Source organism: Pseudorasbora parva, chromosome 24 (assembly GCF_024679245.1).
Source record: "Pseudorasbora parva isolate DD20220531a chromosome 24, ASM2467924v1, whole genome shotgun sequence".
Classification (NCBI taxonomy): domain Eukaryota; kingdom Metazoa; phylum Chordata; class Actinopteri; order Cypriniformes; family Gobionidae; genus Pseudorasbora; species Pseudorasbora parva.
In genome coordinates this window covers 17,799,114-17,824,926 of record NC_090195.1, presented here as the reverse complement: position 1 = coordinate 17,824,926, position 25,813 = coordinate 17,799,114, and the positions used below count along the sequence as shown (strand labels likewise).

At 37.9% G+C, this 25,813-nt stretch overlaps 2 protein-coding genes across 5 annotated transcripts in view; one reads left to right on the top strand and one right to left on the bottom strand.

Moving 5' to 3' along the window:
* Positions 1-3,594: 3,594 nt before the first annotated feature.
* On the bottom strand, positions 3,595-8,920 carry skida1 (SKI/DACH domain containing 1). Its single transcript, XM_067434604.1, has one exon. It carries the CDS (start codon positions 8,212-8,214, stop codon positions 5,812-5,814), a length of 2,403 nt encoding a protein of 800 aa, XP_067290705.1. The 5' UTR covers positions 8,215-8,920; the 3' UTR covers positions 3,595-5,811.
* A 6,737-nt stretch (positions 8,921-15,657) lies between these two features.
* mllt10 (MLLT10 histone lysine methyltransferase DOT1L cofactor) overlaps positions 15,658-25,813 on the top strand; it is a 58,527-nt gene continuing 48,371 nt past the window's right edge. The window contains exons 1-3 of one of the 4 annotated variants that reach the window (XM_067435508.1): positions 15,658-16,351; positions 18,209-18,288; positions 25,313-25,367. In XM_067435508.1, the coding sequence (XP_067291609.1) occupies positions 16,189-16,351; positions 18,209-18,288; positions 25,313-25,367 (298 nt within the window). In that variant the 5' untranslated portion in view covers positions 15,658-16,188. The remainder of the gene's footprint in view (positions 16,352-18,208; positions 18,289-25,312; positions 25,368-25,813) is intronic. The other 3 variants (XM_067435509.1, XM_067435507.1, XM_067435510.1) reach the window with 3 other exon arrangements.

Genomic DNA, 25,813 nt, shown 5'->3' with positions numbered 1-25,813 from the left:
GATTATATAAGTGCATGTATATGTATTACGTGCGTTTGTGTGCTTAAACCTCTGACGTTACACTTCTAATGTGTGGCCTGTTCAAAATGGTCAAAATTGTAAGGCAGGCTCAGCAGAAAGCATCACTGACCCACAGCACATTTTTCATAAGTGTTATGAAAGATGTACCTCACCTAATGGAACAGTTAAGGAAGCTTGTTTTGGATCAGTGACTTGTTTTTACACGTGTTTCTGAAAGAAACGTTGCTCGTGATAGAATTGGGTTTAATGATTTGTTTGACTGCAGCCCAAGTCACTGATTAGGCTATATCACCTCTAATTATTTTGACACGTGAATTAGTGGTTAACACTTCAAAGTTAGAATTGCCCTTTATAGAGCTTCAAAAGTCAAGAAATAGCCTAGTTATGTTTCCGTATCGTTGTAGAGAATATGATTTTGCCCATATACCTTATTTTTTTCTGTCAAATGACAACCACTGTTGTAAGGCTCATATTTTGTGATTGATTTGACCTTATTACTATCAATTAATATCAACTGCAACGTAAGATTCGGTTGTTATCTTAAAGATAATTTTGGATGTTGTGAAAATGTTTTTTTAAGACAAAACCCTTTTCATGAACATCACTATTTGCAACTTAAAATTAAGCTTGTGATAACTTACAGAAGAAAAACAACAAAAAATGGATAGGCTACACAATATTTTTATCTTTATTTTACTTTATATGCTGTGGCGAAAAAAACTTTCAAATATTTTGAGTGGAAATCTTTTCTTCAGTCCGCAAGAGTTTGATTCTTATCTGGTTGTATAATAAGCCCTTTTAGATTTAAGTAGGAAAAACTGAGTCTACAAATTCCTAAAGTTCTGAATGAAAGGAATAGGCCTATTTAATGTTTCCTCACTGACTGGAGATTCATTCATTCATTCATTCATTCATTCATTCATTATTTATTTATTTATTTATTTATTTATTTATTTATTTATTTATTTATTTATTTATTTATTTATTTATTATTCAACTGGCTAATGGAGAAGCATGGTGGCTTATTTAGAGTTGTCTTTAATTGCATTCTGTGGCTGTTGCTAATAGGAACGCTGTTGAGAATAAAAAAAAAGCATATTGCTCATTAAAGACCAGTAGAAAAAGGCCTTAATTGCTTAATCATATATTTCTGTCTATTACAATGTAGCCAATATTATTTTTCAATATCTGAAACAGAGAAACATATCTTCTTTTTTTGGAGTTTGTGGGGATACGCCTTCAGTGATAACGGAGGAATCTCTTGCCACAAGGCTGACGAGGACATCAGTCAATTAAAGCTTCCTCCTTAACTAAGTTAGGGCTACTCTGATAGTTTAAAATACTTGCTGTTAAACCACCTATCTAAGTAAGTGTATATCTCCTCCATATGTTTTGCAACGTAATTTGTACAACCTTCTGGAGTAGCCTACATGGTTTTAAAATACGTGGGATATGTTTTCGAATAGTTATGAAGTATGTTATCTTAGTGCAGTAATACGCATTAGAAAAATCGACAGGCCGAACCGGTGTTTTGTGGGATTAACAACATGGTGATGAGTTTTGTGCAGGTCACGTAACAGCATTATTTTCCTCCCACGTCCTGATCCTATTACAAAAGAAGCTTCCATGAGGCCGCTTATCCTGTTGGTCGAACCACTTGTTTAAATATGAGGCGAACGGTTGATAGCTCACTGAAGTATTTGATATGATATTTATTTTTATGCAAAATAGGCTTGTAGGCCAACAGCCTACTTTGTTAGTGTTATTAGTCTATTGTCGTCTGTGCGCGCTGCTAAGATTATTTTTATGATTGCATTGGCAATTTAAATAGACATTTATTGTCAGTTAAATTCAAGCCAAATACTTCTAGGTTACATTTATTAACAGCTTAAGGGCTAATTTTCCCACAGGTCCAGCAACAGAGTAGCGATCAACAACAGGTTGTGTATAACTTGTTAGGAGATTGAAAAATCTTTTCCAACTGAACAGCGTATGGTGGCCTGTTGAGTTCTGTAAATGAAGTCTGAATCCATTCGATAAAGTCAGGCCTCGAAATTAGCTGGTCAGTATCGTTCGCTGTGCAAGATCCATTTCTCCGATAGGCCTAAGCTTTAATCATGCCTTCTCCTGGCATGATTAAAGCAGAACATTTGGCCGCTGTCTCTTTTGATAGCCTATAGGCTACCTGTAGATATAGGCCTAGGCTACTCTACAGAAATCGTATTATTGATTAAGGCGTGTGTCGTGTAGCCTAGCTAATACTTCTTGTCTATGTGTTGTCAAGCGATTATTTATCATCCTAATTATTATTAAAGTTCACATGAAAACTTTTATATATAGCCAACATTTTACAAGACGTAGTCCTGCTGCTGTATCGCTCCTGTGTGTGTTTGTTTCCATTGTGTGACAGATTTATTGCCTTCAACTGTTTTGGGAAGGTTGATTTGCCTGCGGACGAAACGGCTTATCTGTGTATGAAAGCAAACAATAGGCCTACCAATAGCCTATATTTTTCTATTATTTTATTTTAGGCTATGTATTTAGCTGTAAATAGCCTACTATTTATTTGCTATTTCTATTAGGCTACATCTTTTTTATTTATTTATTTAGGCCTATAGAGATGTGTTTTGGACTTTTTCCAGTCAAAATCTCTGACTAAAATATGATTCTAACTTGAAATACAACATGTGCTATAGGCATGAAAGGTAAATGAAATAAATCACTGACGTACACTTAAATTCAATTAATTAATGCAAAAGCTAAATCGGGTGAATTTAAAAGTATGATTACGTGTCATTTACAAGGACACCAACACTTTCGAAATCAGCTTTCACATAGGCCTAACAAGTGGCTGCAGCACTAGACTAGCACTTGATTATATACACTAATTATCAAGTTAACAATTTAATGTATTAATTAATTAGGGGGTTCAGTTCACGAGGAACCATCAGCAATGTATTTGCGTTCTGCAATTTACGAGTCATTTTTAAATATTTTTCAGAGGCTTTGTCCTTCATTTCTTCCTCCTGCTCCTCTGCTTTTAATTTTGCTGTTCTTGGAGAAAGGAAGTCACTCAGAAGAAGCAGTTTATCCTGAGCCTATGCTGATCGTCCTGAGACATTATGCTGCCTTTTCCCAGTCTCATACATGGATTAGCCAATTATAAAATTAAAATATAAAAAATAAACAAATACTATTATATCTATGAAAACATAGCAGATCCATAGTAACCAGATCATGTCATTTCAGCGTAACCAGAAATGTGCTGTTTCTACCCGCTTTTCCTGTTTTCTTTCCCTGATTAAAGTAGCCTATAGCCTATCCTAAGCGCGCTCATGTGTGGTTATAGGCCTGAGTGCAGTGTGTATAGCAGGGACGAGGCCATCAGTTTCTAAACCCCTCCCCCACACCAACACTTTTCTTTACAATAAACATCACAAATCTTAAAGTTTGATCTTGCTTAAACCCCATATTACCCAACACTCCAAGGGGCAAACAACGGTTGGTTATAGTCTGGTGAATATTAATGAATTAAAAGCTAAAAATGAACGATCATATCACTTCACACTCAGATGTATTTAATGAACAGTTTCACCATAAAAAGAAAAAAAAGAAAGTGCTTCAAAATCCACCTCACGTTTTCAAGTTTTCATTTCGAGTGCATTTATCCTACACAACAATGGTTTGCAAAAAACAGGAAAAATCACAAAAATAAATATGCATTTTTATAAACAACCACCAGTGACTTCAATGTAAGAAAAAATCATGTCAACATCTGACCTCAAGTATTTTAGCAAAAGCAGAGCGATAAAAAAAACTCAAATACCATGTTTACAGTGAGTCATTTCCCCATTTCTGTTCATTGTGGGGATCATGAAATTCTTTAACTTAATGGGGTTGTGATGTGTGCGCTACATTCTATTTAATTTGGCTAGTTTTGAATTCATTCCTGTTAAGTTAGGACGACATGGCTATTCTGTCAGTCCGCGATGCACTTTGACACAGAAAGGAGCCAAACGTTCCTTTTATACGCTCGAGGGATCAGGCATTAAATAGTCGCATTACAAAAATATAGAACTAGGCCTACTATACTTTAAGCATTCACCTGTCATAGTAGGCTATCACACTATGGCAAATGGAACATTCAGAAAGCGATGAAATTTCGCTTAATAGGCAACATAGTGTTTACCCCCACTTGCACACTTTAACCAGAACACACGTAATGGGCCAATCCTTGTTAAATACCCTTAAAGTCTATTATGCGTTTTCTCAGAATGACGTGAGCCCGATAGACTCGCTTTAGCCAAATCTGCATAGTGCATATCCAGTGATGACTCACATGTTTTGTATGTATATCGTGTGTTTTGTTTCTTGTTGTTGTAGGAAATTAGAATGTGGATTTTTTTTTCTGCAATACAATCAGAAAATGATTAATTTAGTTCCTTGGCTTATGCAATCAAAGATACAGTTTGCTTTTAAAGGCCTATTTCGGAGGCAGTCTGCTTTTGCTGAAGTAAACAAATATGGTACGTCACAGTACATTCATCACAAGGCATTTATATGGGGCAGGGTACTCTAGTAGTGAAACACCAAGTTAACACTTGAATGTTTTTATAAGGTTACGCTCTCGAGTGCCAAGGTAATCCATGGAAAAAAGGCCTAGTGAAGTAAAATACAATCAAAACACTATACGAAAAGGACAAGGCTACTTGAGTCAAAGAGAAATAAACATTTACAAGTATACCCTGACCAGAATGTGTATATTCCGCTACCGAGGTATTTTTCTTTGATTTCGTCACGTATGTAAAACGATGTTGTTTGCAGTTGTCTGTATGCCTATAGGTCGCTATCGGCACCAAATACAATAAGAACGACTAACAAAACCCCTAAAAAGCAAACGAACATACAGGAAACAGCACCACATTAATAATTACAGATTTTAAAAAGGTTTTTGGGTTATCTTGCGATGGCTCTTTTGCGTAAGAAAATCGAAAAATAAAAAACACATCACCAATTCACCTTAATGGGCATTAGCAACGTGCAATGCATGGCAAATTTGTGCTTTAGCTGTTTCTATACCTCAAGCTATGAATGTGCTATAGAAGGAGATCGATTTGGTGTTTTTCCCTCTATTACATCGTGCAAAATCAAACAGCTCTTGATTGTCAGTTAGTGGGCTGTTGTGTTGGGCCTACCGTGAGAGTTATGGTGTGCTGTGTGTGAGTGAACACATCCAGGCGCCAACAATTGGGGAGCACCCTTAAAATGAATAAATAAGAAGGGTATGGATCATAGGCCTACAGTAAATCATGAAATACAGTATGTAGATGAAGCATAAAAGGAGATATATATATTTAAAAAAAAACAAAAAACAAAACATTGGCCCAAAATATACCGACAAAGTCAGATGTTTTAAAAAATAAAATCAGCATTTTAGTTGACACAGACCTGACAATCACTATCCTTATGAGAGATGGTTAACCCTGCCTGCAAAATGAGCCAACGTTTGCTCCATGAAAGTCTAGTCCATCAGGTCACAAACAGCTCCACAATGTAATTGTTTTTTTGTTTTTGTTTTTGCTAGCCCAGTTTATTACAAATACCTCCGTATATTCCCGAATTCCAAAACCTCGATGAATATACCAGCCTGTGCTATATGAGGACGGTTTGCGCTACATAACAACAGGCCAGAAACGTATGCATTGAAAACAACAATGAAAACAAAACAACTATACGGGTATCAGTGCTTGTCACAGTTTTAAGACATTTCCCCGATCTTAAAACAACAGTTCAAGGGATAACAGAGGCTTTCCTGAATTTGTGGCTTGGAGGCGGAGGAACAACTGAATGACCGAGCTGCCATCTCCACACTGGGTGAGAATGATGAGGCAGTTGGCTACTTCTTCTTAAAGAGTTCAAAGAGTAAGCGGGACTCAAATCTCCATCGCTGCCAATAACCAGGGATGGCGGAGAGGGAAAATTCGCCATGAATCTGAAGGGCTTTTTCAGAGATGCTACATTGGCGTTCGCTCGTTTGCGTTTGCTCGCGCCTGCACAATCTTCATTCGATCCCTCGTTGCTAGCGAATTTTCCGGCAGAACGGGGGCTCCGGTCAACTTTTGCAACTGATTTCGCGGATGTCCTTACACTTTCGGCTTTCTTACCAAGAAGCATTGCTCTGTAATTTTTTCTGACCCTTGCACCATTTTTGCATTCCCCTTCCTCGGAACAAGGAGTGTTTAAAGTGCTTCTTGATTCCTCGTTACAGGGAGGGTGTTTTTGAACAAAGCTCTCGGTGGCTTTGCAGTGGTCACTTTCCTTAAAATGATTACTGATGCGCTGATCATCAGCGTCGTTATCCTTACATTGATATTCCGGGAGATGATTTGCATATTCATATTCGTCAAAGCTGTCCTCGACTTTAATCTTCACGTTGTTGAGTAAAAATGGTGGCGTTTTTACTGCCCTGTTGCCCTCATTGTTAAGGCCTGGGGTACTGATGAGCTCCTCTGCCTCTGTTTTGATAGGTTTTAGAGGTGAAGGCAATTTGAGGGAAGTTTTTGCTTCCCTCTTGGAATTTGCTACTAATGAAAGATTGCTATCAGAAGACTTACAAACCGTTATTTCTTTGTCCTGAACACAGTGGGAGATCAAGGCTTGGGAGCATTTGTTTGCAGAACCCGGTATTCTTTGTTGGGGAAACGCCTTGTTTCCATTTGCATTAGGTGTAAGACCGGTATCTTTATTTTTTTCAGTTGTCTTTGGATCACTTGAAAATTCAAGGCGCGATGGTGCTTCAGAGCCCTTGTTTTCTCTTAAATCTGGGAAACAGGTCTGCACAGGGCAAAACTTCTGCACGTTTGCGGCATCACCATCCCCGTGTGCGTCCCTTGACGACGTGAAGTCCGATTTTTGAGTTCTGCCAGTTCTTTCATAATCCAAAGTAGTCGTTACTCCTTGGTTAGTGGGTATGTTCTGCACATTAGGCCTGTAGTGAAAAGTTGGCTGTAAGAGCAGAGGTGCTTTTGTGTTGAGACTTGAGAACCTCGCACGTCTGAAACGAATACTCTGCACTGAAACTTGACTGGATACAGAGCTGGAATCAGACTGAGAGGAGCTCTCTTCATCGCTACTGACATCTGAAGAGTCCGACAGAGAGTCATCCTCCTCCTCCTCCTCATCTGAAGTCCCGGAGTTGCTGGTGGTAGAGAAACTCGACCCGAAATCCGAATCGTTGTTCACCCGTTCTGAAATGGAGCTAGATTCCGTGTCGCTGCTGCAGCTTTCCTGAAAATGTCCAGTATGCCGAGGATCGACGTATAATCCATGCTCGAGGTGATGAAACTGGCTCAAAGATCCGTTGGGAACTTTTGGTTTACAGCACTTCGGGACGAGCAAAACCGGGTGGCTGCGTTTGCTCCTCGCCCAGAACTGCCTCGCGCAGCTCTCGCGCTTCCTCTTCCTTTTGTAAAGTAGATCTGCGTTGCCTTGGTGCTTTGCCTGCGCTGCAATGGCGGACTGATAGATCAGCGGTTGCCGATTCACAACGTGCCGAAAAAACGTATGTTTCTGATTAAAAGCCACACAGTTGTCAGGTATTTGATCTGTTTCATAGTTTTTAAAGGGTGTAGATGCCGACTTCGTGACCGGTTGAAAGTCACGGGCGAAGGATTTACTGTAAATTTGAGGTAGATTTGAGTGAGTGCGAGGGACAGGGTCCGGTCGAACAGCTTTATTTTTGAATGAAAAAGTCTGTGGAACGCCATGCAAACTTAGCCAAACTTTCTCTCTCCAAAAGTCACTTCTGGCAGATGTGCGATTTTTGCCGTCGCCCATTTTTTCCGAGGCATTTTTTGTCTTTTCCCTTCTTTTGTTTGATTTCAATACGCGCTCAGTTTTACATGAAAAGTACAGTGCCTCAACGTCCTCTCTTGAAATCAGAGTGCATTTAGCTGCGTGGAAAGCTATAGAATTTATTGCTTTGAGCTTTCGCAGTTCCTCCAAATCACAGTGATGCTTCTTCACGTTTAAATGGTCCATTCGTTTGTGTACAGTAGTCCGCGGAATATTTTTCAAAAGGTCGGTGAAGACTTGAGAAAGGGCAAACATCTGTTTGCCTTTGATAACCAAATACCCAAGCTTTACACCCTGCATTTCCTCAAAACCGGATTCCAAGTCCCCCATTTTCTTCATTGCATTAATTCCAACATTTAGCGCGACGGATGTCCTTAAAGTAGCTTTTAGTGCTGCTTCTTTATTTCAAGGCATTCTGCTGACCGGTGCAGCATGGGCTGTGACATGTCCACACTGCTTGATGAACAAAAAGTTTTAAATAGAAAAATAAAAATGAAATGGCCTGTTTGAATTAAAACAATCAGTCCATTGACCTGAGCACTGCATGATCGATGGAATGTGTGTGATGTTGCCGACAGGCTGGCTGCTGCCTGTCTGAGCTCCTGTATACCTGCGCTCCCTCAGCTCCCTTCCCATTTGGCCATGAGGAAAAGAGGAAGGTGAACTGCACTGCCAGTGAGAAGGATAAAAAGCGAATAGAGTAGGGAAGGGAAAAGGAGAGGGAGTGAGCGATAGAGAGAGAGCAAAAGAGAGAGAGAGTGTGTGAGGGAGAGAGAGAGAGAAATAGAGCCCAAAATGCAGCTGCTATTCCCGTTGCTGGTTTAGTCACAAATAAAATGACAGTGGGAACTGAGCAAGGCTGGAGACACCTTCATCAATTAATGCCCCCAAAGTCAACGCTGATTGGACGTTACTGACAGGTGATGAAATAAAAATGGATATTCCACCCATTGCCACCCCCACCCCCCTAGCTAATTACCATACTGTTGTAATCCCACTTCTCTTAAAGCTAATAATTCGCTCGTGATAAGTTCAGTCATTTTGTAAGAGTATTGTTACAACTTTGAAAAATTATTAATGCTGACAAACTGGTGTAGCAGCATATATTTGTAGCTAACAAATTAAGGATTGTCTGATGTCGTTGTCGCACTATTACCATTTTAAATGTCTTTATAGCCTACTGCACTCTGCAAAATTGGATGCAGTTATTATTATTTTTATTATTATTATTTTGTAATCTAATTTCAGCGAGATAAGTGCTATTTTAACTCAGACAAAGATAAAACATTGCTTATTTGCAGTGGCAAGTTAAAAGCCAATGGAAATATCGATGGTTGCATTTTTCCATCCCCAAAGCTCATTTGAATTCAGATGGGAAAAAAAGATTAGTAAACAATTGTGTATAGTGGTTTTATTTCTTTGCATATGTAATCAACATACATCACAGTATACATAGCTCAGCTTTTTGTCAGTCAGTGTGTGTGTGTGTGTGTGCGTGTGTGCGTGTGTGTGTGTGTGTGTGTGTGTGTGTGTGTGTGTGTGTGTGTGTGTGTGTGTGTGTGTGTGTGTGTTTGTGTGTTTGTGTAAACACGCCCCTTATGTGTGTGGAATAATTTAACCAGCCTTTGATAAATTGATACATATTTTAAAATCACATCTGATGTATCAGGATATAGAGAACAATGTAAGGAATGTGCGTGGACAAAAAATAAAAAGACTATTTGTAGGCCTATGCCTACAGGTAAATGTTATAAGGTTTCAGCTCGATTATATTCGAGTTAGAAAGATAGGCTATTATTCATACTATTTTGCGGTCGAACAAAGTCAATTTTTTTTTCACAGATCAGGCAGGCCTCCATCCCACTTCCAACGTGAAAGAGAAAATAACGGGTCTTCACAAGCAAAGTCTTCCCCCTCCCCCGTTTGTGTCAGTGTACAGACATTTGCCGTTTTACAATGGTGAAGAAAGAGAATGAGCAAAAAAGTAATTTAAACTACAATACAATAAATCAACAAAAAAAATCTTACATACGTTATTTCACCGAAAATTCTTCTGTTACACTTAAATACATATTATTATTATTTCACAAAATTCTTAGGAAAACACTTATGAAACACTGTACACTCCTGATACAGTATTCAACATTTCCACTAAGCCTATGTGCATTGTAGAATACACGGTGCTTATGTGATGAATATTGATGCTGCCATCACGTGCTATCGGAAATGTACTTCTCACTTCTGAAGTCGTGATTACCAGCTCGTCGCATTCAAGTGCTTTGTTGTTGGAAAGAACAGGATCCAGGTTTGTTCTTGCTTGTTTGTAAAATCTTATTAAAGCCAAAATTATATTTAGCGTCCCATTCATTGACAACCATATAACATTCACCTCGCATATCTAGCTGATTCTGGAATTTCGGTCAAATGCAAGCTATTGTCGCTGTGTGTAAAACATACACTTTAAATGATCATTCATATTTGTAAAGATGCACAGTATGAACTTTAACGCCAAGAACAGGCGATAGCTATTGTGGATTTTTTTTAAATATAAAGAATAGGCTGTCACAGCAGCAATGGTTCACCCCTCCACCATGTTTAAAGTTTATGGCACGCCCATTTCGGAAACTTGGGTATCAGAATTATCCCAGAGCTTCCCAATGGTAAATACGACGTGAGAGAGCGTTCATGTCCAGTTTTTAACTAGGATTTTAGGATAATTCCGATAGCAGGCGAAGGCAGCATGAGGCGTAAAATGCTTTGCTTTTTGGGGTGGTTTTTAGGACCCCAACGCAATTTAAGTTTTGCTATATTGTCCTATAGCCTACTGGAAACAGATCATTCATTAATTTGTTCAATTTCCATCATTTCAACATTTGAAGGCAAATTATCTACCTACTATCATCCTTAGTGACAAAGCCTATACAAAGGAATCAGTCATGATGAGCATGCAGCGTCATATCGTTTGAACTTTGCTGATCATAGACCTATTTTACTGACGATGCTTTCAGCGTAGGCCTACAACATTTTTGTTGGAAGTGCTATTATAGGATATCAATTTTTCATAGTCGATTAGTATATAGGCTAGATATTAATTGATTATTGATATATATGCTAGCTTAGGTCTGTTGGATAAAAATGCTTTTATGGCTCACTGAATAGTTAGGATCAATTAACCCCTCTGTGCCGTAATTGTATTGCTATTGATGACGAATTGTTAAATTATATCATTATTGCGTTCGCGCTTACATGGTTATGTCGTGCATCAGAGAGCTGTATGCGGTGGAAGTGGTTCGTGTTAATCACCACAGCCCATTAAGTGCCAAATTTAACATCGGTAGACTATATAGAATGTACGCGTTACCACCTCGCTCGACGCAGGGGCGGCAACATAAATAGACTTCAGTCCATAAAGATTTTCAAGGGAATGTATGTCACTCTATACTCTAGGCTACATTTCCTAGCCGTCGTCCTGTTGAATCAGAGCATTCGGTCTCCTGTTAATCCTTCAGCGTTGAGTCCTGGTGCAGTTGGGTCCTGCTGCAACTCCTTCATCGATCAACCAGAATGATTATATATGCAAATAAACTATTAAATAACACTTTTTTTGTAAATCAAATGTGTGAAATAAAATAATATTGCCAACATATATAGGTACAAATTTACATTTCAAGAAAATTGTATTATCTTAAAACTTTATACTGATATCAGTTTTACATGTATGCTTCTGTATAATGATTATCTCTCTTGTTTATTTCCACTCAATAGCAAGTTTGCAGTTGTTCTGACCAAATTTAACAATGAGAAAATATATAGCCTATCTAATATTGTTGGACCTGTATTATGTATTATATACCATGAATATTTTTCTTGCATAGACTATACATTGGTATTTAAATGTTCTGCAGTCTGGCGCTGTTGATAGTCAATTTTATTCCAACCTCCGCTGAACTTTCTATAACTTTTATCCAAGGGGCACACATCATTTGAAAGACAACACGCAGGTCCTGGTCCTTTGATTCTGAAACCTCACAGCTTGAACAGTCCTCAATTGTGACATGAGTGATAATGATTGATCTTCGACCCAGTGTGCTTCGTCGTGGGTGAAGAGTTGAGGGGTTTGCCTTTAGAAATGTTTTGCTGTCCCGTTTCAAGATTTATTTCAAAGTTGATCACTTTTCGAAACCATCTAATTGATCAAATACGAACAACGTTGGGATTTTATTAGGCCTACTTCTAATGCAATTTACTAGAAACAATAGCGCATTCTGGTGCCTTCTTTGAATAGGCCGATTTGTTTAGGCTACACTATGCAAAATATTTTAGGCTATTGTATGGGATGCAAGTAAATTAATTAAAGCATACACTAGGCTATATAACTAAGTATAACTAAGTTAATCTGATAAGACACCCACGTGTTTCATTTTGATCAAAAATGATGTGCCATGCAGACATCAGTAAGGAAATACGGTGATGAATTATTTAATAGGCTATAATGTTGTTAGCTTACTATATAGACTAAATAGCTAGCCTAAAGAAAATGATTTATAACACCTTTTATGTGAAAAATTGACATGTTAAAACTATTGTTGTATTTTTTACGCGTGATTTATTTTATTACCAAGAAAATAAATAAATATTTGATCACTTCTTGGGAGAGTTGTGAGTTGGACAGCCGTTTATTGCGGTGAAATCAGGATGGGCCCTGGACCCTCAAACGTGACGGACTCACCGAGTGGGGGTCCGCGTGGGCTACCTCACTGCAACGTGCGCGGAGTCTCAAACAGCATGGGAAAGACGTCCGGTGACAAATAAAAATGCGCACTGCAGCCCATTTATCATTAAGTTAAATCAAGTAAATTCGCGCATGCTTTTCGCTAAGGATTGCGAGCTCAAAGTTTGATGAAGAAGATTCTCACATTAAAGAGCGTGAGAGGTAAGAGGACGTTTGTTCGTCGCGCTTTAGCTAACAATAGGAGAACAAAGAACACATTTCTTTTGAATGCAAGTCGTCTAATTTTATAGATGAAGCTTAAGTGTTCCAGTGTTTCGATCTGCAATAAGTTTTAAGAATTTATCTAATGACACATTAGACAACTTTGTGACATTTTAGGAAAATGTTTTCTTTGCATTCACGATAAAAGTACAGAGATCCCTTTAAAGTTAGAAGAACCATAACACTGCACAACTTCTCCACTAAATTATTATTGTCGAAACGCTCCTTTCAAGATGATGTAGGCTAGTAGACTAAATGTTGAGCGACGTTCAATAACATGACGAAAACATCTCGTGGGAGGAATACATTCTAGGAACCTAAATGGGGATAACATATCTCTTGCACGTGCACACAGAAGAAAAAAAAACATGACTGCAAGCCCAGTGTGTCCATGAAAATCATGAGGCACAGTGGAACACTCTAAACACGACTCTCTCTAAACAACCCCTGTTCAATTTAAACAAAAAACACACAACAACATAGTAGCCTACGTTTTTAAAGCATTCATTAAAAAGTTGTCAGTTTATATTTGTGCCATAAATGTGAATAGTTCCTTCCCATCAAATACATTCTTTTTTCAGAACGTATGAGTTGGTACATGCAACCTGAATTTACAGAGTGAGCTGGTTGGGGGTGGGCTGAAATAACCTTTCACCCTGCTGTGTCATATCTGCATGTGTATGTGCCTGCCCCTGAATTACCCACAAGTCTTTGCGTATAAGAGAACAAGTACTAGGCTACTGCAGGCAAACCCTTCCTATCACTTCGACTCCGGATATAGAGCATCCCTGCTCTTGACAGGAAAAAACACGTCGTCCATTTCACACTCTGTTTGACATTTGTTACAGACCTTAACACCGTTACGGAAGATAATTCAAGCGCAAAATGTGAACTTTAATGTGAAAAGAAGCCAACATCACCTGGGTATTTTAAAATGCGAATATTAAATATTCACTCACTGACTTTCTGCAGACATATAGTAATCATGGGCAAACTCTGGTAAATACCGGATAAATGAAAGCATTAGGCCTTCATTGTTAATCGCATACGAGGCTGTTGTGGATTCCAAGCAACTCTGCGTAAATTAAGCCCGAGGAATATTTATTTGGTCTAAATTTTCTTCAGGGAAATGCAACTTAACATCTGAATGAATAGCCTACAAGCATAATTGAGTATTTAAGAAGGTTGTCCATTATCAATAGTTGTTTGTTTTAAGGTGGGATGGCCTCTTAAACGCAAAATAAATAAAAATGCAAATTGTGGCGAATCTCTGTCAACATCTTTTGACTCAATTAGCTAAATTTACGTAGTGTTGCCATTAAAGGTCTCAACATTTCAAATCAACATCGCCCCCACCACAACAATTGCTCCGACAGTGAGACTGTTAACTACGGTCAAAGTTTGGGTCTGAAGCAGGGAAAATCCTAATTCTACAACAGATTTATTTTATTGGCAGGCTACATTTCGTTAATAACGTGTTTTTTCGTATTATTATTAAACAGCGAACGGTAGGCCACTTCACATGTAAAATCAAATAGCCTTATTAATGTAGCCTAATTGAGTAGGTTTTGAGTAGCCTATATTTTAATATTGTAGGGCTAGGCTAGCCTACTGTCCGTGGCCTTTGCAATGATATAGCCTACTGCACCAACAAGCATCGGAGTTCTGATGGACATAAGGGTCGAAATAGTTAATTCAGCGCTAAGGTTTGTCAACCTGTGCGCTATTGCCAATTCGGAATTGGCTTGATGGTGCACCAAACACACAGCCTAGGCTATGTTAAAATGTTAAATAATGCATTTTAAACTGACCTGATCAAAAACCGCTGGAAGGTTAATCGATTCATTTATTTAAAATTGTAGGCCTATGCCTATCTCCTATACAATTTAATTTAATGGTTGTCATAAAAAGTAAGTAGTAAAAAGGGGAAAATGTGCTATTTGGTTTTAAATGAGTTTATGAATGCACTCCTTTGGCGCTAAGATTAAGCTGCATAAAAACAAGCCCCATAGGCTACAACTTACATTTTTTCCTATGTTAAACGGGACTTTTTGTTTTTCATGATCCTTCAGATATGGGCCATTCAAGCAGCATTGAGCTTTAATAGAACCTCATAAACGTGTTTAGTGTGGACAATAACCTCTAAACTTTGCCTTATGTAACCAAAAGCCAAACCGTTCAAACACAATGTAGGCATATAGCCATAAAGCCCATAGGCTAGCCTATACAGTACAGTAGGAATATCTAATTTATTAAGAATATGGGATACAGGCCTACTACCTAGGCGTACTGTTTCTAGACGATTAACTTAAGCATCACTAATTCATTTTGACTGAGGGAGGTTATTTACCTTTCTTCTAAAGTTTAAATACGTTTAAATTAATTAAATAAATACTCATGACGTTTTAAAATAATTTAATCATGAATACGTGGGTGTAACCTACTAACGATAAACTGGTATTTAATTTTGACAAACACCATAACAGCATGTAACCAGCAGATGTGGGAAGTCACATATTCAAGTCACAAAATTCTTAACATTCAAGCCTCAAGCAAGTCCAAGTCAAGTCAAGGCACTGCTTTAGGCCTATGTCAAGCAAGTTACTGGCAGGTCATATACATTTTAGATGATTTAACCTAATTCACTATATGTATACATTCAAACAAAGCATAGGCTACTGTAGTTAGGCCCACTATAAAAAAAGAGCAATATGCAGTTCTACATACAGTTGTTAATACATAACAAATCTAAACAATAAAAACTGTATAGCCTAAAATGTAGATGAAATTAGGCCAATATATTGGGTGAGATACATCTCTTTGTATTATTTTAATTTTCTCTCTCCTGCTTATATCCAGTAGGCTACTAACCAGAATCTGCATCAGAATTCTGACTACAAACCACATTCGTAATTGGAATACGCACTACTCTGTAAAAGTAACGTCCTTTCAGTTCAAAACTAAACCCCTAGATGATTGTAGCGCGAGAAGCGCAGGGCACTGTAGTTCGTCCCCCGCTCGCGGTAAAATTCAATGGCGTTCGCCGCGTGGATCAAACAGCCCCGAGAGGCCTCTTCCACTCCACTGCCTCCCCCGTTCTGCTTTTTCGCGCATGCGCGCACACGCGCCTCCACATCCCGAGAGCCTTCAGTACGGGGTTTGTGTGTTGAGCCAAAAAAATACCGCCTTCAACAACAACGCGACCGAAATATGGCTTTTCATCGAAATGGGACATAAAATACACCTTTCAGGGGAGATAGGGATTCGTGAGACAAATCCCGACCACCTTTTTGTTGATATTTGTGCGCCGCTGATGGTAGATGGTATCCAGCGAGCTGTATCTGGCAGAGGAAGACGACGACTCGGCGAGTAATATGAAGGAGATGATCGGAGGCTGCTGTGTCTGCTCGGATGAGAGAGGCTGGGCCGAAAACCCTCTAGTCTACTGCGACGGTCACGGCTGTAACGTTGCCGTCCACCAAGGTAACTATAAATTACTTGCACTTTTATTTTTTCTTGAGGGATAAGGTTATTTGACGCGGATGTTTTGATAAGTTCCCTTCTGTTGTGGTGAGATTTAGCTTAGCATAACTTAGCTTAGCTCAACGAACAGTAGGTATGACCTAAGCGTAACTTCTGCCACTTATTTGTATTATTGGAATGACAGTAAAGAACTGTTAAAAATGTTAACGGTTAATTTTGAGTGTTTTTTTAGGTGTGGTGGTTGTTGTGAAGCAACGGTTCGCCGAGGGCCTGTTGGTGTGCTAATGTTATGCGTTAGCATGAGCGCTACACGGCTGTAACAGCATGTCGCTCATGATTGTTCATTATCTCTACTGTCTCAGGACCAACAACGTGTCAGTCACAGCTTTGGAAACAGAGATGAGTCGCATTCAGACAAGCTCTGTAAGTCATTACAGCTAGGCTGATAACACGCATTTATGGCCAGTCAGCAAAACTGTCAACAAATTCCGGACTCTTAACAGGATCTTGATCGGGTTCCCCACGTGTAGTTATTTGTCTTGTATTATTACAGTTTGTGTGACGCTTAAAGACATACATATTTTGGTTTCAAGAAAAATGTCTTTGTATGAAAGTCAATGGGTACGGAGGTGTGGAAAAAAAATATTTTTGAAAATATATTTTAGGTTTAAAGTAGAAATCTGATGTGTCGTTTTTAAAGATTGACGGACTGTCATTGAAATTTAGCGTTTCGACATTGAGATCATGTTTTTTTCGCTTCTATTAAGAAATATTTTATCATTCATGCATGCATTGGAAATATTCCATAAACTTTGATTATCAAGTTTTGCCTCTACATGCCATGTAAATAGCTGCTCAGCTCAGATGTGTTCTATCCTAGATTTGGTGTCAGACTCAGCTGTCAGTTCTTTCTTCAGCATCTGTTTTGAAAGATTACAGAAGATGATTCAGTACAAATGGGTGAAGTTGTCAACTTTAGACTTGTAGACAGATGATATTGTTAGGGTTTGGGCAAGCGTCTGACATTCTGACTATTTGTGACATTGATGCAGCAAAACATTTTGCTTAGTTTCTTGCCTATCATTGGAAAGTGTAAATGCACATTATTTTGCATTTGCGTGGAGATAACTATGAAACAGAAAATGTAATACTTGCATGCATTTCATTTATTTTTTTTCAGTGTAGAAATTAAAAAAATAAATGGCAAGTGGCTAGCTTTTCCATCAGCAATTTAAAAGTTTTTCAGTTCAAATATACAATACATTTTATATAGCTTATGTGAAATATAAAATAAAAAAACCATGAAAAGACATTTGTAACCGGACAAAAAAATTATATTATTCTCTTTGTATATTTTCCTGACCTTGGTAGTTGACGTGTATCTCTTTGGTCTACTTAGCTTTGTTTGTTTGGAACCTAGTTTAGGTTGAACCAAAAATTACAAAATACTTCATTGAGAATGTTACAAATAAAACAAACTGTTTTGAGACCAGCAGTTACACAAGAAAATACTCTTTTGTTCTGCAAAGTGTTTCAAGCTGCATTTTGTTTTGTCTGTTCATCAATTAATATTCTTCAAGTGCATCTAGGCAACAGCATTTCCTGTCAAAAGCCAATGTGTTACAAGTCACGTGCCACGTTACCCACAACTGTGAAAAAATTACCTACGTTTGGCTGATGGCAGGTGTTAATTTCATACCCCAACGTTGTTGCACTACAAAGATATCTCACACATTTCTTAAAATATACTTTTTAACACTATCACGTTAATCTCTAAACTTAGATAGTGAAGTTGTCAGATTTGCAGTATTTGGAAGAAAGTCTCATCTCATCTGTCCTTCATTCCTGTTGTTTCAGCCTGCTATGGTATTGTCCAAGTCCCCACAGGCCCCTGGTTCTGCAGGAAATGTGAATCACAGGAACGGGCTGCCAGGGTGGTGAGTTTCCTCTTTCCAATCTTTATACAAATCTGTCAGGCTATCTGTTTTGCTGAAGTCCAGATCTTCTTCCTTATTTGTATATTGTGGATTTGTTTGCAGTTCCCAGTTGACAGATCATGTTTGTTATTGATACTCTGTTCTGGTAATTGTAACTTGTCTTATAATTTAAGTCAAAAACTTTTGGTAGCCAGGTTGAGGGATATATTATTATAAATATGGTTGAATGCTTGGCATTTATGCCGAGTTCACACTGCATGATTTCAGCCTGGATTTTGACTCGCCGTCAGGTTTTGCAAAATCGCAGACAAATGCCCGAAATCATAGGAAAACTGGTGCTCATTCATGCGAGATCACACAATTTGAACTATCAAAGATGTCAGAAGAGAAATGCTGATGAGTCATTGATGTCAGTGAGGTATTTTACATGCTAAAAATCTGGGCCTGTTGACAATTCAAAATCCTGCTGTGTGAAATGTGTTCTGACTGAAAATGACTCTGGCGATGACCTACAGCCAATGAGAGAGCAAGTTACAGGGCAGCGGGAAGTTCGGGGAGGAGTTATAGACCAGAATATCAATATTCTTTTAATAGATATATTTACAATTATATCAAACAGGAAACAAAGCACAAACATTTTCTTGATCAGCTGCAACAGCAGCACATTAAGGATGGGCTAAAATTCATATTGCAGTATACATTGCAGCTTCTTCCGATAATGATATATATTATAATAGAACTATTTCAGAACAGGTTATATACCCAAGGTAAGCCATTTTTTTTTAAAGAAATGAATAAACATTGTATGTAATTTTGAGAACATTTATTTAGCAAAACTGTAATTATACAACATAATGTTGCAGATAAATACAATTCCAGTGCACTAACTGCATAGACTTTAACAAAGAAAAAGCTTAAACGGATAAAAAATGGGGAAAAGGGGGGTAAATGGACAAAAATTCACAAAATGATAGTGAGATACGCACCATATATGGAAAGTGTTCAGAAGGCAGTATGCCTTAGTATCTAAGGTTTTGCGAGAAAGAAGCCCTATAATTCAGTCAAAACACTCTACAAAGTTTGCTGCTGCTCATCGGATGGCTTAAATCCAAATAATGGATCTTTCACCAGTTCTCTGTTTTGATTTCAGCTGTGTAGCATTCAGCGTTGCAGCTTGTGGCTCTAAATTTCTTGGTAGATTGTGTCATCAACATGCATTATCGCGATATTTGCAATAGAATTAAAATCTGTATCGTAGGCCAATTTTGTATTGTTTATATTGCATATCATTTATATCGCCCATTTTTACTGGAGTAACGTTGCCATTTACATTAAATACAAATATACCTCTGTTTACTAAACGATTGATTGGGTCAGTCAAAATTACGGAAGTCACTGAGCTATTTACTGCGGCTTTAGTGTAGGGGTAAGAGGCATGTCATCAAGTTTTAATGCAAATTGATCAGAGGTTCGAATCTCGCTCTAGTCCCTTTTCCATCACATATCAGATCAGAAAGGCATTTTTTTCAATAAAGATGGAGAAAATATTAGAAAAGTGGAAATAAAGCGTCTAACGTGTTTAATAATAAGTGTTTCTCGGTTAGGGATAGGTAAAGACGTGCTGAATTAGAGACGATAAAAGTGAGTGGATCCAATATCATTGGTTGCAAAAAGTTGGTGGGTCTTCTCCCACCCACACACAATGGTTTTGACGCCCATGCCGCCAACTCTCTTTGCAGAACACAATCCTTGCTCCCTGTGTTTCCCCAACTATTTCCTCCTCCGTAATCTAAATTTGGATCGTAAGCTTCTTGTGGGCTAGAATTTTTAATAATTCCAGTCTTGTGCGAGAACTACAGACTTATGCACGTGTGATCTCACATTGTTTCCTTGTCACATCTCGCGTGTGTTTATTTGTTAAAAGTAGGACCTGGACAGAGTTGTCAGCAGTCCTTCCTATTGTAAAGTCATGCAGTGTGAAACTGCCTGTTGCTGATCCATCGTGCAGTGTGAACACGGCAGCAACTGAATGCTACCCCGGATAGTCATGCAGTGTTAAAAGAACAGTGATCTGACTACGATGAAAATTGTGCAGTGTGATCTTGGCATTAGGTATTCAGTGTAATTTCCTATGCTCAGACAGTGCATGTAAGATCAGGGGTATGCATGGGACAAATGTCAGTTTAGAATTCGATTTTGACTTCCAGTGTTTATGAAAATATGATAATCAAGATTTAAAAAAAGTATTGTGCCCCATTCTGTCCCTTTCCAGTGGTGCGCTTCATAATGTGACTTTGATAAAATGGGATGTGCTTGATATTAAAAAGAGCTGAGCATGAAAGAAACCTTGTGCTGTTCCTCAGCTTTCTGTGGCCGTGCTCCGACACGGAGCAGAACACTGGCAAGCAAAGTGAACTTTGAGCTCGGTTGCATGTCTAAAAGTAAACCCAGATAAACCGGTGGAACCAAATAGAATTGTATATTAGACTTTTGTGCAGGAGGTCTTAAAGTGACAGCAGCCTAATATACCTGGAACTGTCTGTGACGGATCAAACAAAAAAAAGAGAGAAAATGACTACTCTTGACTGAATTACTTTTTTGTAGTTTTAATAAGAACCAAAGCAAGTTCAATTCTTACAGTGAAGACTTTTTTTCTATTTTACATTTGATTATTCGGCCCCACTTTATATTAGGTGGCCTTAAGTACTATGTACTTACATCAAAAAATAAGTACAATGTACTTACTGTGTTCAAATTGTATTGCAAAGCACTTTTGCTGCTATTGAGGTGGGATACGGGTAGAGTTAGGGACAGGTGTGGTGGTGTGAGTAAGTTTAAGGGTAGGGTTAGGTGTAAGGGAAGTGTCAACAGTGTAATTACAAATGTAACTACAAACGTAATTACATGCAGGTATTTTAAAAATGTAAGTACAATGTAAAAACATGTATGCACGCAATAAGTGCATTGTATCAAATGATTAATTAAAATGTTAGTACATAGTAGTTAAGGCCACCTAATATAAAGTGGGTTATTCTGTAGTAGGCTGTTAGCTGAATACTTAAAGACTTGCATAAAAAAATTAAAACACTGTATGTTTAATTTGGTATCTTTTTTTCTATTGCATTTGTCCAATTGTTTGTAGTTTTTTTTATTGTATTACTGGCTGTTTAATAATTTAAGGTCTTAATTACTTACTTTATTTATTAGTTAGCCTAGTATTTAAAGTAGTATTTGATGCCATTGATTCAACCTTTATCTCAAGTGCCAAGTTCAAGCATTGTGTATAAATTAATATCCTATACTTCTGTCATAGTTTGAATTATTGTAAGACAGGAATAATGTTACTGTGTGGTCGCACAGACTGTTTATGAAGCTGTTTCACATCCTCAACCATCTACGATGTGAGTAAAACACTCGCATATGTGAGTAAATGTTCACCGGCCATTGGCTAATAAATTCTTAGATTTTACTCGCCAGTGTGTGTGTTAGAGGTTAAGAATAAGTTTAGTACAGATGTGTTTTCACTTGCTGAACACTGACTGAGCGCGTGTGAGTTTCTCAGCTCATCTGACGTACTGTAAACTCTAGCGCGCACAACTACGTCTCTGCTGACTTGTTTCTCAGAAACTCGCACGCAGAGTCTATTTTTTTATATTTGATTGATTTGTGCATTCATATCCTACAGTTCAGTAATTATGAAGCAGGTTGTCTATGCATAAACTCTGAGACTGCAGTTGCTCTGTGTGATATTTTAAAATGTTTTATTTTTTAGATCAGTGTCTGGAAGTGGGCTGAAGCACTTAACCTTAAATCACATTTGTGCACCAAACAGTAAACATGGGTTGTATGTATATAAAAACTGTATGACTTGGCAGGACTCTTAGGCTTGTATGTATAACAGATGTTATCAGACTTAATAATGTGGTATTATACGAAACATTTGATGACTTTTCTGAATGATGGTGATAATATCGGAATTGTTCTGAATTGTACAAAAAGCTTCTGTATGTCTTAGAGAAATATGAACTCTCAAGCAATGTCTTTCTCCTGTCATTTAATTGAATCACTGTTGGCTGTTTGTGAAGAATTTTCTGTCATGTAGTAATATAGTGATTTACTTTATATAGTGTACCTTTTCATAAAACATGCAGTAGCTTGAAATAAATCTCATTATAGTATTTATAAATAGATGTTGGTTGGAGTAAAGGAAACTTAAATGGTTAGGATAGGCAAAGCTGTGTTGGCTGTTACGGCAATTCGATGGTTGTACATGTGACTTGTGTGAGCTGTCAGGTATGCATGAAACCTAAGTGGCAGTTTAGAACAGACGAATAGTGGGTCGCAAGAAGAGGAAACCTGTCACGCAACCCATTATGGGCATTTTTGTTAAAAGATCTGAATTCATGGCAAACAAGGCATCCCAAATAACACCTTTTATGAGGTTACAGACATTATCCAACTGCTCTTATTCTGAAAAGGAACAGGATTTTTTTTCTCCATTCCACAGGTTTGTCATGTAATAATTTTGTGGCCTTTTTACCACTTCTAACCAAGTCAAACCAAAGATTTGTGAAAATCATAGCTTGCACTTAGGGTTGGGAATCGAAATCGATTCCAATTCTGGAATCTAATAATTTAAGGTCAGGATGCTTGTTATAAAAGTAATTTTGATTCTTCTTATTGATCTCTTTGTGTGCATTTTAATTCAATGTTGAACCATTCAAGCACCATGATTAGGGATGCACCGATACCATTTTTTCAGAACAGATTCGGTCCGATATTAAACATTCTGAGTATCTGTCGATACCGATCCGATACCAATGCAGTTTTGTTTAAAAATTCTATGTAGAATTTCTAAACCTTAGTGTGTTGAATTGAAAATCACTCTTTTGTTGTAAACAATGGCTAAGTGGCTAAACGCATCTCGTTGTCGTGTGAGGGACCTGTTCATGTTGGACAGACATTTTAATTGCATTTTGTGTCTGTTAAGAGGCACTAAGACACCCTTTACGTGCGTGCCCCCAAAGCTGCCGTTTTAGCTGGGGGGGGAATGTCTGGGCATTAACTGTAATAACTCCGTGTTGCAAGCACCAATCCGGTTCGTTTTTTTTTCTATAGACTGTACTCACAAAGATATAACGATCAAGATAATCTTAAAAATTTGCTGGAGTTGTCCTTTAATTCGATGTTTAAAATGAATAAAATAGACGGCCCTTACTGCAGCTTCACAACTGAACTTTGCTCTCTCCCTCCTCTCCCGACCAGCCCACTATCGGTGAGGTGTGTGTGTGTGTGTGTGTGTGTGTGTGTGTGTGTGTGTGTGTGTGTGTGAGATGCATGGTGGACCAATCCACTGTGAGGCAAGAGAGGGGGGACTCAAAATGTTTCTTAACGTAAAACGAATTTTTTTTTGCCCGTTTGCGGTTTTAGTGTTTTACTACTTACACAATTAAGTATGTATAATGATATTATTGATATATAGTGTAGAGTAAAAAAATGCTGGCCACAGTTACGATTTTAATAAATAAATCTACCTCAGTTGTAATAAATTGTTCACCTTTTTGGGAAGTTTTTGTCATGTTTTGACAATAAAGGATAGTTTAAAACCACAGTTAACTGTCTGTTTTCTACATCTTTTACTCAGGAGCAAAAATACACCTTTAAACTTTAAAGAAATAAAGATTTTACATTTATCGTGATATTTATCGGTATCGACTGATATGGAAAATTATATTGTGATAACTTTTTTGGGCCATATCGCCCAGCCCTATGTGTAACATTATATTGGATCTGTGTAGCACTTTGTGACAGCAGCCTAATATTCCTGCTGTCACTATAATATAATACAACGAAAGTCTAAGCTTTTTTAATGAACTTTTGTTGTTATTTCTAATGTATATTTTATTCATAAAGTGCAGGGTTATGTTGCGTTTCTAAAGTTTCTGTACCTGAATACCTGAAAATCTTAACTGTATTTCAATCATATCTATCTTCAGTTGTATTTATGTGCAAGTATTAATCTAATTGCTAAATTACTGAGTGTTTACTTATCTTAAATAAAGCTTGAAATTAATATTAGGTAAAATTTAAACAAGTTCATTAAAATTCAAGCGATACCCAACCCTACTTGCTCTATCAGAAAGATTTCTTGCTGAAGCATTTTTTTAAACTTTAAGCCTTTTTGGTAATCCCAAAGCGTAATTATGAAGCCACATTTTTTGCATTTGTCCTCATTCCTCCACTTACTAAAAATGAGCCCATTTTTTCCCCCATTTGTGCCCTGCTCTGCCACTTCATTCCCAAAGATTAAAGGGTGGAGGGGGAGAAAGCCGAGCTGGCACATCCCTGAAGGAGGAGGACTGTCCACCACCTGTAACAAAGAGGAGGAGGACAGCAGACTGAGCAGAAGCTTAAAAACTTTGAACATAGTGGTATGTGGCAAATAACGGCATGGTTCCAAGCACAATGTTATGCCCCAATATCTAACCCTGTTCAAGGCTTTAAAGATGAGTGAAATGTCATAGTGTATATGCATGATATGCTGTGTAATAGGCCATGTGTCAGTGCCCATTTTTTTAGGACACTTTCAACCTTCTGTAGTTTTTGTTCTTCAAAAAGGGTAGTAACTGTCTTTACTTGATCATTCGTCTTATATTTCGGAGGGTTTCTTCTTCTTGTCCTGTCATTTGTTTTAGAAAATGGTTGTCTAAACCAGTTTTTTTCCTTTAGCAGATCAGATCCTATTTTATCCTTGAATATTGAAGCAGCTCTTCAGGGTTGCATCAGTTGATGTTTTCCAGCTCCAGTGAATTATCAAAGGCTCTTGTCTACAGTTTCATTGATCAGTTTTGCAAAGATGCTCTGTTCTCTAGTTTCAAGGAAGAAAATGATGTCTAACCTCTTAACTCTGCTTTAGTTTGATGTCCATGTCAGAAGTAGAGTTCCTGAAAGCCCTCAGAGCTGTGTCTGGCCTGCAGATGGTTGGATGGAGTGTGGGTTCATGTTATTTCTCCTCTTTTCACAGAGGTGTGAGCTGTGTCCCCACAAAGACGGAGCACTGAAGCGAACAGATAATGGAGGTAGGACATCTAACTTCATGCTGACTGTTTTTTTACTTTGCACTTTCTGAGGAAAACCCATCACCAGTATTAGGCCTAATCTACATGTCATTGGCAAGAACAGACTGCAGTTGCTCAGTAGCTAAATATAGGCCAGTAGCATTAAATAAGGTTTTTTGATGGTTGAGTGATGGTTGAATATTTTATAAAATTAGGGCCGGGACTTTAACGCGTTAAAGTCCCGTAATTAATCTTAATTAATGCGTTAAAGTCCCGCCCCTAATTTTATTTAAGATTAATTATGCAAAAAATAAGTAACATAATTTTAACCACACTTATTTTTGCACCGCGGAACGTTTTTCAATGAATGTGTTTCGACGGACCGATTATACTGGAACACCAACTAGCGTTCACGAGTCACGACAACAATGAACTTGAACAAAGAAGCTGATGAGACCGCTTTGTTT